General features: G+C 44.7%; 1 protein-coding gene across 1 annotated transcript; it reads left to right on the top strand.

Annotated features, from left to right (window-relative positions):
• Nucleotides 1-10252: 10252 nt before the first annotated feature.
• LOC123059719 (GDSL esterase/lipase At5g45910) lies at nt 10253-12154 on the top strand. Its single transcript, XM_044482209.1, has 4 exons — nt 10253-10565; nt 10651-10866; nt 11033-11461; nt 11667-12154. Exons 1-4 carry the CDS (start codon nt 10322-10324, stop codon nt 11903-11905), a joined length of 1128 nt encoding a protein of 375 aa, XP_044338144.1. The 5' UTR covers nt 10253-10321; the 3' UTR covers nt 11906-12154.
• Nucleotides 12155-12743: the final 589 nt, after the last annotated feature.

The raw sequence follows: 12743 nt of genomic DNA, 5'->3' as shown, positions 1-12743 counted from the left end.
ATGCTTCTTTGATACTGCCACAATAACCAACTGGAGCTGGTGAGCAAAACAATGCACATAATACGCTGACTTATTCTCTTGCATAATCTTTGCTTTCAAGCCATTAAACTCACCGCGCATATTACTAGCCCCATCATAGCATTGGCCTCTAACCTGCTTTATGCTTAGTCCAATCTCGGTGAATAATTTTTGAAGAGTAGCCTTGAGACAAGTTGCTGATGTTTCCTTCACATGTTCGATTCCAACTAACCGTTCAATGATAAATCCACGCTTGCTAAGATATCTCAAAACAACTGCCATTTGCTCTTTGTCAGACACATCAGCAGCTTCATCAGTCAACAAACTAAATACATCACCTCCAATTTCTTCAATAATAGAATTTAAAGTTATCTGCACAAAAGATAATTAACTTATTAGAGAACACTTGTTATTTGCAAGAAAACATAAATAGAGGCAATTAAATTTGATGTTACCTTTGCAAAATAATTTGCAATTTCCTTTTGAATATCTCCACATACCCACTTACAGTTTTTGGAGCATTCTCAAGAACTACCTTCCGTATAGCTTCATTCTGGTTTGCCAAAGTATGTACCAACTCTCGGAAATTTCCCTTATTTTTTGACTCCTCTGATTCATCATGGCCTCGGAAAGCTAAGCCTTGATGCAACAAGTATCTCACTGAATCAATGGAAGCATCAAGCCGGATTCAATTTTCTTTTTTGTAAGATCAATTTGCTTATCAAAAGCAACATGAATTGACTGATCTTGATTCATCAAAGCATCACATCTTTTTACTGCTACATTATGAAAGCTATTAACATTACCCTTACCCTCATGAGTATCTAGTCTGCTTTTCTTGTTCCAACCGTTCCAGCCATTAATTGCAAATGCATCACTTCCAGCTTGTCCCTCATTGTAATCTCTGAAAAGGTAGCAACACAAACAAAAGGCCCTGTGCACTTTGTCACTATACTCAAGCCAACGATCATAATCATCAAACCAATCTGGATTAAATCTCCGTTGAGTATCACCAATCTCCCTCTGCGGGTAATCAAAATTAGATGGTGGCCTGTAAGGTCCTCTCGTTAAATATCTGCGCCTAATCTCATCTTGCTTTTTTGGATTTCTTGTGTACTCTGAAATTCTTTTCCGATCAGCCGGATCATAAGACAACTCATCTAAATTAATTTCTGTATGAATAGTAGGCTTCGGGAGACTAGCTGCAGTGAAATTTGATGCACTTAGCCTACGTCTAGTGGGTGACCTTGATGTGCCTCTATCATCATCTCGATCTGGTGACCGAGTTTTGTTCAAAAAATACTGCTCCATAGCCTAGATCAATCAAAGTTCATGGAGAAAAACGAATAAGAAACTAGGGTAAAACAGTCACTGCGTATGGACGTACGGTGTTTTAGGGTAGATAAAACATATAAAAAAGGAGAGGAGATGCGGCTATATAATCTAATTACCTCAAATCTTGGGTTTCAGTATTGGATGTCGATCTGCAGCCGTCTACTTGCCGCGGGCGTGCGGCGGCGGCAGAGGTGTCGAGCGACACGAACATGCGAGATGGGAATTAGAGAAACGATTAGACGAACGTGCCACGTGCGCTTTTCTCGTAAAAAGGATTACGTGACTGACGCACTCATGGTTCTGGTAAAAGGATTATGTGGGCTTTTGCTTTTGGGCCCTTTCCTTTCACGTACGTGAGGTGTGTTGGGGTCAGCCCGATTATTTTATTGGGTCCACATCAGTCAAACATGTATATATACCACGTACGAGCCAACATTTGTCTCAAAAAAAAAACGTACGAGCCAACATCCATTGGGTTCAGTTGAACCCAATACGTATACGCTGGCTCCGCCGCTGTGAGTAGCCGTCGTGCAGTGATGTCGGTCCGCTACTGAAGCAGGCCCTCTCAAGGAAGTTGTTGCTAATGGTTCATAGGCTTTATGTCCCTCTCAACTAACTTTCTTCTTGACCGGATAAGTCCTGCTGCCACTTGCATTTACGATGCTTATTCCGTTTCATAATGTAGTGCATACAACAATTCAAACCACACAAACTTTCACCATTGTGCAAAAAACAAATTACATCTAGAATGCCAAGCATGTATCATTAGATTCATTATAAGAATTAATTTCATATTTTACATATTTGGTATTATAGATATAAATAGTTTTCTCTATAAAATTGGTCAAAGTTTGCAAAGTTTGATTTAAAAAAATCTATAGCACTACATTATGGAACAAAGGCAGTATCTTATTTCTATCCTTTTATTTTTTGCAGGGTTATCTTAATTCTATTCCCTTTGCACACATCATCATGCAGTTCAGTTTGGATAGATGCTTTCTGAAAGCAGTAACTAGATCAATCGATCTATAGCTGGAAAAAAATTGTTTGTTGAATTTGTGCATTTTCCCATTTCATGACTACCCTCATTCCACTGCAGAGCAGCTGCGGCCTATGTTTGACCTTATCTACATACTACATGAAAAAAATCCCTAAAAACAATTACCTGTAAACTAAAAAAGTTGGGATGGGCATACGTACCATCCTCATGAAAAATATCACGGAAAGATTAGGGTCTGGGTGTGTAACCTTGCAAATATAAAAGCTATGCATTAATTACCTGTCGTGAAGTCTTTGGATGCCCTTCTATGTTCTGCACGCGTATACATGGCCTGCACGTGTATCACCGAATAAAAAACATGTACGATCAAGCTAGAATCTCAACTTACGCAGTCTATCAGAGTGGCATATAACTAATCTGTCATTACACACAACATCCATGTAGTAGGATATCTCACGATGTACTACTTGTATAGGAAAGTCTTCGCTAATTGCGCTAGCGCGCTGCCAAAGGGGTGCACATCTCGCTGAATCAATATGTAAGCTGCCTGTTTTTTAAATTTATAAGTCGATTTTCTAACTATTGATTGTTTTGTCAAGATTCATGTTTTTTTCTGGAGAAATGATTCTGATCCACTAACCGATTTTCTTAGCTCCCAGCCGCCGCTTCGCTTGATTCACATGTGTTGCTAGACAAATCTCCACCCCAGACCATCCCCCTCTCCTTTTCACCTCACCTGTGCCCTTGGCCGCCATCGAGCTGCTCATGGCGCCGCCCGACAAGTGAACTTGGCGAGTCTGCTGGTAGTGCTCTAGGCGGAGCTCGTCGCTGCATCGCAACCTCGGGTTGCTGCGAGGTCCGCCCTTAGCACCATGGCTTTTTCCCCTCCTTCATCGTGCAAGGCTAGCAGGCCGCGCTGATGCAAGCTGAGCATGGCTGCTGCGAGCGGTAGTGACGCCCACAAATTCCCAACTTGGGGGCGTGGATCTGCGTCAACGAGCCATCCCCGAACATCATCAGTGCCGCCCTGTAGCAGTTCTTACGGCTGGAGCCGCATGTGCCTTCGCTCATCGTTCAGTTTCGCCGCCGTCCTGGAGGAGCGGCGGCGTCGATGGCTCTCGCCTACTCGAGCTCAGATGCGACAACAAATTTCTTGCAATTTTTGCAACAAAGGTCATGTTGTAGAAAATTAGACGCGGCAGGAGATCCTATTGTAATTTATGCAACAAGGGTCTTGTAGCAGAAAATTAGACGCAACTTAAGATGTTATTGTAATTTTTGCAACAAGGATCTTGTTGCAGAAAATTAGACGCGTGAAAGATGTTGTAAAAAATTAGACGCGCCGAGAGATGTTGCTGTAATTTTTGTAAGAGTCTTGTTGTAGAAAATTAAAGAACAAGCGGTTTTGCAACATGAGCCTTGTTGCAGAAAATTATAGAGGATGAGGTTTCGCAACAAAGGTCTTGTTGCAGGAAATCAGAGAAGACCAGATCTTGCAACATAAAGCATCGTTGTAGGAAATTAGAGAGGAGAATTGAACGGCTCACGAGGCGGCGGATCTTTTTAAAAGATCCACCGGCCGACGCGTAGCAGGCCCTTTATTTTTGTTTCATGGTTTCTTAGACTGATTTTTGACTTGCACCTGTTTGGGGTAAAACCATTTATTTTATATTGGGCTGAATTTTTAGTTGTCACAATTTAGGGTAAGTCTATTTTTCTATCGTCTGAAGTCCATCACATGTTGCCTGTTTTTATGCACTTTTTCTTTTTCTTTTTCTTTTTAGTCGGTTTTCTTCATTATACATGGGCATTTTGGGCATATTGGATTAGTGGAAATGTATACACTCAAGTACAAGTGTGTGAAAATTACACAATTATATGCTTATTCTTTGCATATTAAAAAAAATTCACTGCAAAGTTGCGTGCAAGTATTTTTGAAGGTTTTTTATTTTCAGTTCTTTCTTCATAAAAAGTAACGCCAATGCCACTAATTCATTCTTCCATAGAAAACTTAATTCTTTTGCTTTTTTAGCTTTTATTTCATTTTTTCCTTCTTTAGGTGTAATACCGATGTCACAGATTATTTCTTTTTAGTGAACCTTATTTCTGAAATTCCACTCTTATAAGGCTATATTTGCATATTATAACAAAAACACAATTTCTGTGTAAATTATGTGCAATTTTTTCATTATTTTGTTTTAATTTTCCTTTTCCTAATGGGCAACGTCAATGTCACTAATTAATTCTTCATTAGAAAACATCATTATTATTATTTAGTTTTTTCCATTTTCTTTCTTCTTTAAACAACAACAACAATAATAACAACAACAAAGCCTTTAGTCCCAAACAAGTTGGGGTGGGCTAGAGGTGAAACCCATAACATCTCGCAACCAACTCATGGCTCTGACACATAGATAGCAAGCTTCCACGCACCCCTGTCCATAGCTAGCTCTTTGGTGATACTCCAATCCTTGAGGTCTCTCTTAACGGACTCCTCCCATATCAAATTCGGTCTACCCCGCTCTCTCTTAACATTCTCTGCACGCTTTAGCCGTCCACTATGCAATGAAGCTTCTGGAGGCCTGCGCTGAATATGTCCAAACCATCTCAGACGATGTTGGACAAGCTTCTATTCAATTGGTACTACCCCAACTCTATCTCGTATATCATCATTTCAGACTCGATCCTTCCTCGAGTGGCCACATATCCATCTCAACATACGCATCTCCGCCACACCTAACTGTTGAACATGTCGCCTTTTAGTCGGCCAATACTCAGCGCCATACAACATTGCGGGTCGAACCGCCGTCCTGTAGAACTTTTCTTTTAGCTTTTGTGACACTCTCTTGTCACAGAGAATGCCAGAAGCTTGGCGTCACTACATCCATCCGGCTGTGATTCGATGGTTCACATCTTCATCAATACCCCCATCCTTCTGCACCATTGACCCCAAATACCGAAAGGTGTCCTTCTGGGGTACCACCTGGCCATCAAGGCTAACCTACTTATCACACCTAGTAGTACTGAAATCGCACATCATGTACTCGGTTTTAGTTCTACTAAGCCTAAACCCTTTCGATTCCAAGGTTTGTCTCCATAACTCTAACTTCCTGTTTACCCCCGTCCGACTATCATCAACTAACACCACATCATCCGCAAAGAGCATACACCATGGGATATCTCCTTGTGTATCCCTTGTGACCTCATCCATCACCAATGCAAAAGATAAGGGCTCAAAGCTGACCCCTGATGCAGTCCTATCTTAATCGGGAAGTCATCAGTGTCGACATCACTTGTTCAAACACTTGTCACAATATTATCATACATGTCCTTGATGAGGGTAATGTAATTTGCTGGGACTTTGTGTTTCTCCAAGACCCACCACAAGACATTCTGCGGTATCTTATCATAGGCCTTCTCCAAGTCAATGAACACCATATGCAAGTCCTTCTTTTGCTCCCTGTATCTCTCCATAAGTTGTCGTACCAAGAAAATGGCTTCCATGGTCGACCTCCCAGGCATGAAACCAAACTGATTTTTGGTCATGCTTGTCATTCTTCTTAAGCGATGCTCAATGACTCTCTCTCCCATAGCTTCATTGTATGGCTCATCAGCTTAAATCCACGGTAATTAGTACAACTCTGAACACCCCTTGTTCTTGAAGATTGGCACTAATATACTCCATCTCCATTCTTCTAGCATCTTGATTGCCCGAAAAATGAGGTTGAAAAGCTTGGTTAGCCATACTATCGCTATGTCCCCGAGACCTTTCCACACCTCAATGGGGATACAATCAGGGCCCATCGCCTTACCTCCTTTCATCCTTTTTATAGCTTCCTTGACCTCAGACTCCTGAATTCACCACACAAAACGCATGCTGATCTCATCAAAGGAGTCGTCCAGTTCAATGGTAGAACTCTCATTCTCCCCATTGAACAACTTGTCGAAGTACTCCTGCCATCTGTGCTTAATCTCCTCATCCTTCACCAAGAGTTGGCCTGCTCCATCCTTGATGCATTTGACTTGGCCAATATCCCTTGTTTTCCTCTCTCGGAACTTGGCCATCTTATAGATGTCCCTTTCGCCTTCCTTCGTGCCTTACCGTTGATAGAGGTCCTCATATGCCCGACCCCTTGCTCCACCAACAACTCGCTTTGCGGCCTTCTTCGCCATCTTGTACTTCTCTATATTGTCTACACTCCTATCCAGGTATAGGCGTCTGAAGCAATCTTTCTTCTCTTTAATCGCCTTCTGGACATCATCATTCCACCACCAGGTATCCTTATCACCGCTTCTCCTTCCCCTGGACACTCCAAACTCCTCTGAGGCCACCTTACGAATGCAAGTCGCCATCTTCATCCACACATTGTCCGCATGCCCTCCATCCTCCCAAGGGCCCTCCTTAATGATCCTCTCCTTGAACGCCTGAGCTACCTCCCCCTTGAGCTTCCGGCACTTCGTTCTAGCGACTTTGCCGCGCTTATCCCGCTGGACACGAATCCGAAAGCGGAAGTCAGCAATCACCAGCTTATGCTGGGGTACAACACTCTCTCCAGGTATCACCTTACAGTCTAGGCACGCACGCCTATCTTCACTTCTCAAGAGGATGAAATCAATCTGGCTAGAGTGTTGGCCACTACTAAAAGTCACCATATGTGATTCTCTCTTTCTAAAGAGCGTGTTAGCTACAATCATGCTGCGGGCTAGAGCAAAGCTTAAGACTTCTTCTCCTTCGTGATTCCTGATGCCAGAACCAAAGCCCCCATGCGCCCCTTCAAAACCTGTGTTAGATGTACCCACATGGCCATTGAGGTCTCCTCCTATGAAGAGCTTCTCACCAATCCATACACTCCTAACCATGTCTTCCAGGCCTTCCCAAAACTCCCTCTTGGTGTTCTCATTGTGGCCTACTTGTGGGGCATACGCGCTGATAACATTGAGAACCAAGTCCTCAACTACCAGCTTGACCAGGATAATCCGGTCCCCATGTCTCTTGACGTCTACCACTCCATACTTAAGGCTCTTGTTGATCAAGATGCCTACGCCATTTCTGCTTGCAACCGTCCCCGTGTACCACAGCTTGAACCGGTATCCTCCACATCCTTCGCCTTCTGCCCTCTCCATTTGGTTTCTTGGACGCAGAGGATATCAACACCTCTCCTCACCGCTGCATCAACTAGCTCCCGAAGCTTCCCTGTCAGAGACATTACGTTACAGCTACCTAAGCGAATCCTCCTAGGCTTGGCTAGCTTCCTTAACCTTCGCACTCGCCGATGTAGCGCGCCACTAAGGATGCGATGACCAAATCCTCGCTCACTTGCCACCATATCCGGATCAAGATATGGCACGCCACCTAGGAGGTGACGGCCTGGCCCTTGCCCATTTTCCACCACACCCGGGTTCCGATGTGGCGCGCCGCTGAGAGTGTTACGCCCCAATGAAAATCTTTTGGGTTTCATCTCCATACGAGTGGCTGAGTTTTTACGTTGGCTCGCCAAGCCTATCACAACCCTCCTCCTTTACCCGGGCTTGGGACCGGCTATGTTGAGACAACATAGGCGGAGTTTCACTATTATAGGCCACTAATTTATTTCATTTTATAAATCTTTTTTTGCGGAAATTTTACTATTATATGATTGTTCTTACATATAGGAGAAAGGGAGAATTTTTGTGTAAATTGTGTGCAAACTTTACATTTTTATTATATTTTTCAGTTTGTTTATTCTTGAAGGGTAATACCAATGTCATTAATCATTTTTCCTTATTTTTTTATTTTTTTTAGTTTCTATCTCATTTTCTTCCTTCTTTAAGGGCAAAATACCAATGCAACTAATTCATTCCTTCTTAAGAAAGACACTTTTTGTAAATATTCACCATCGTATGGTTGTTCTGGCATATTATGAAAAGCCGTAGTTTCTTTGTAAATTTTGTGCCAAGTTTGCATTATTGTTTCATTTTTTTTCTTAAAGGGTAATACTATTGCCAGTAATTTATTTTTGCCTAGAAGCTTCATTATGTTTTATTTTGTTTTAGTTTTTACTTTATCTTGTTCGTATAGAAAATAACACATATTATAGGCCTGCCCATCCCTTCTATTAGCATCCCCACATGAAGATTAATTAAACTCTGACTTCATATATATACACAGACCTCATACCGTAAGTAAGTGCCATTAGATCGATCGATCGAAACTTACACACATAAGATATATCCATGAACTCCAACATTTGTGTGTAGTTTTCGGGATCTGCTCAACACAATATAATACTATAGCTAGCTGGCTTATGCTGTGAGGTGAGAAGGGCGTATGTCCGAAGCATGCACCTCTCAGGTTGATCACCGCCGGCTAGTACATATATAGGTGCATCCTCTTGTCAAAGAAAAACGGACTAGCTGAAATTCTAAATTCATTATTTCTTAGATTAGAATACTTCGTTTTTTCTTTATTTTTATTTTTGCTCATTTATATTCAGTTTTGTCTTGTGTCTTGCCTGATACCGGGTCAGTTTGTATTATGTTTCAGACCAAGCACAAGTATTTGATGTGTTTTTTGTTTGTGGTTCCAAAGGGCCGAATGCTCCTCTAAAAACTTAACTTTCCCAAATTGATGCAGGTTGGTTTTGATTATGAGAAACGATTGACTTACCTAAAAAATGTGCAAGTCAATTTTGATTCTGAGAAAAAACAGGTGACGGTGTTAACGCGAAGCGCGTTCAGGACCAGAAGAAACGCCAGTGGCACGACAAGAGGAAGGGTCCAGACTTTGATGAGATCATGAATCGCCACCTTTCCAGTTCATCAAGTGTAGCTTTTTTACAATCTCTACCACCGGTAGAAAGTGCTAAATAAAGGTGCTCATGTCTTCCAGCTAAAAACTACTACCAGGACATACACCTTTCCTTGTACAGGTAGGTAAGCGTCAACGGAAGAAGCAATATGACTCGATTGTTATGTTATGGCTTGATCAGCAGCCGGTGGTGGTGTATGGACATGGAGCCTGCGGTGGTGCGTTTGTGGACTAGCCGTTGGCCGACCGGCGGCAGCAGGAGCACTCCCCACATGTGAGGAGCATCGGACGAGCCATGTTAGTCATCGTCGTGGGATCGGAACGGCATATGTCTGCCTCCTTTCAGACATATCGTCCCTCTCCAGTGACGATGAGGTTGACCAATATGCTTGTGGCGGATCAGATTGATGCGACGGCGCGGTGTGCACTTTGGTAGTGGCGAAGGCGACGTGTATGTTGCGCGTGGTCGGCCTCGCCGGCGTTTCGTATGTGTTGTGGTGCTTTAGACTTAATTATTCAGGTTTTCGCCTGGTCTTTCTTCAATAAACTGAGCAGTGTGGGTCCTTGTACCATGTTTTTCTTTACAATGAATATAACAGCTCTCCTGTTATCGTTCAAAAAGTGATGGGGGGAGATACGTCGTGGTGGCTGGCCATGTCGTCGTAGATAAGGATGGGGGAGATAACCTTCAATGATTAATTTCCTAGCGCCCATGCTGGGAGTGTTAGTGCTGCCCCTCTCTCTACAACGTGCCCTGCCGTATCACTACGTATGATCCCTTCTTCCCTTTGACTCTAACCCCCGGAGCCTGCTCAGATGAATCCTCCTTTTCTTTTTTCTTCATCATTGAGTAGTACATGAAGGTGCATCGTAGAGTATACTTCCCCAGAAGCAAGAAGTGTCAGCGATGATGTTGTTTTTCTTTCATGGAATCAGCGAGGAACCCTAAGCGCATCCAGATCACGGTCGGCAGGGAGCGTGGTAATTAATGCACCACGTAACGCGGGAGCGATTGTCAATGGAAAACTGCGCGGCTCGGAACCATGTGGGGATCCTCACGAAAGTCCATGGCGGCCCCGATATAACAACCCCCTAAGCACTCCTTTTCTTGTAGCTGTCCTCTCTTCTCTTTCTTCCGCACACTTGTTCGGTGAGGGGCCAACTTTGGCTTGGCGGTGACCATGGAGGGGATGAGGGGGTTGCCATCGTGGTGCTGGTGCGTCCTCTTGTGCCTGGCCGCCGGTTGGATGGCGGCGGAGGCGGCTCCGTTGCCGCAGTACTACAACGCCATATTCAGCTTCGGCGACTCCTTCTCCGACACGGGCAACTTCGTCATCATCAACTCCGGCAAGCTGCCCAACATGCCCAAGTTCCCGCCGCCCTACGCCCGCTGCTCCAACGGCCGTCTCGTCATCGACTTCCTGGGTACGTGCTCTGTCGTCTCGATGGAACATGTACACGTCAGTGAATTCCCTTCTGAATCGAAATGGATGTTGATTCATCTTTGTAGCCGAGGCGTTGGGAGTGCCGCTGCTGCCGCCGTCGGCGAACAAGGGCACCAACTTCAGCCAGGGCGCCAACTTTGCGGTGATGGGCGCCACCGCGCTGGACCTCAAGTACTTCAGGGACAACAACGTGTGGAGCATCCCGCCCTTCAACACTTCCATGAACTGCCAGCTCGAGTGGTTCCAGGAGGTTAAGGAGACCGTCTGCTCATCCCCGCAAGGTAATCATTTATTATGAGATTTCTTTTTACGATAAAAGGTAAATTTAAAAAAAAATCGTGAGGAAAAGGTAAATATTATTAACTTAAAATGGAGATCAAGTCGGTTCTGAGTTTTCTTGTTGATTTCTCTTTCTCTTTTAAATTTAAAAAAACGAACGAAATGCAGAGTGCAAGGAATTTTTCGGGAAGGCGCTTTTCGTGTTCGGCGAGTTGGGCGGCAACGACTACAGTTTCGCATGGAAGGCGGAGTGGAGCCTGGACAAGGTGAAGACCCAGATGGTGCCCAAGGTGGTGGAGTCCATCATCGGCGGCATCGAGGCTCTGCTCGACGAGGGCGCGCGGCACGTGCTTGTGCCGGGCAACCTCCCCGCCGGGTGCATCCCCATCACGCTCACCATGTACCCGTCCGAGGACCGTAGCGACTATGACCCCCGCACCGGCTGCCTCAAGAAGTTCAACGGTGTCGCCCTCTACCACAACGCCGTGCTCCGCATCGCCCTCGACCAGCTCCAGCGCCGCCGCCCGGATTCCCGCATCATCTACGCCGACTACTACACCCCCTACATCCAGTTCGCACGCACACCTCATCTATACGGTCAGTCCCACTCCAAACCATACCCCCTATGTCTTGTTCCTTATTTGATTCCTACTTCTTTCCTTTCCTACTAGTGTGTGTGTGTTCTGTTCTGCTCTCCTCTGTTACAACGAGAAAGAATACAACTTTAAGGACAGAGTATTTATTTGTCCAAGATAATAATGTGCAATGTAATAACAAGATTTGTGGCCAACTGCAACTGCAGGGTACAAGAGGGGAGCCCTGAGGGCGTGCTGCGGCGGCGGTGGCCCATACAACTACAACATGAGCTCGTCGTGCGGGCTGCCTGGTGCCACGGTGTGCGACGACCCAGACGCACACGTCAGCTGGGACGGCATCCACCTCACCGAGGCGCCCTACCGCTTCATCGCCAACACCTGGCTCAAGGGCCCCTACGCGCACCCGCCCCTCGCGAGTGTCGTCCGCGACGATATGGTCTATTAACGGGAAATCCAATTTGGCTCCGAGGAGCACATACCCCCGCGCGTGATTTTTTTTTTCAAATGTCAAAAAAGTCCAAAAGAAAAGAGATGTGTTTATGGTCACATTAAATTCTACTTGTAACTTTTTTAGGTGGAAAGCTTTAGCAATTTAACCTTTGCAGAAAAGACAAGGTGAACACGAAGTGTTACCTTCAAATGGCACATTTAATTTTGTTATTTTTTCACGTACGAGGCAATACTATACCATTTTGCATGCAAATTGTCAAACATTCTTGTTACACTAACATGAACATCTACGAAAACGAGTAAATCCCTTTTTCCCCTTACTGTCAGCTTTGTGACAGATTTTACCCCTGGCTGTCTATTTTTCTTTTCTTGTGGCTTGCTTGTTTGGGGATTTTCCACTGTCGGAGATATACCCCGCGGTGTAACCTGGCCGGATGTATGACCCGGCCGGACTTGGCGACTCACTGATGACTCGCCCTGACCCGGCGACTCACTAGTAACCCGTCCAGAGTTGGCGAAACATTGGTGACCCGGCAGGCGGGTCAGAGGAGCAACAAGACCCAGTGGCCCAGATGGCGGTTCATGGAAGGCCGACTCATATTATGGTGGGCCGGCTTGAGAAGGAAGACAAAAGGAATATGCCCTTACAAAGGAAGCAAGACTAGGACTCCACTTGTAATAGAGTAATCATAATCCTACTAGAACTAGTCATGTAACCCGTCTCTTCAACTTATATAAGGAGGAGCAGAGCATCCCAAGAGGGACAAGTTTCACAAGTTGAGACAGACAAGTCAATAGCTCTCGAGAAAGAGGTAGCCAAAGAGCACCCTTGT

Source organism: Triticum aestivum, chromosome 3A, assembly GCF_018294505.1.
Source record: "Triticum aestivum cultivar Chinese Spring chromosome 3A, IWGSC CS RefSeq v2.1, whole genome shotgun sequence".
NCBI lineage: Eukaryota > Viridiplantae > Streptophyta > Magnoliopsida > Poales > Poaceae > Triticum > Triticum aestivum.
This window is presented reverse-complemented; position numbering and strand designations above follow the sequence as displayed.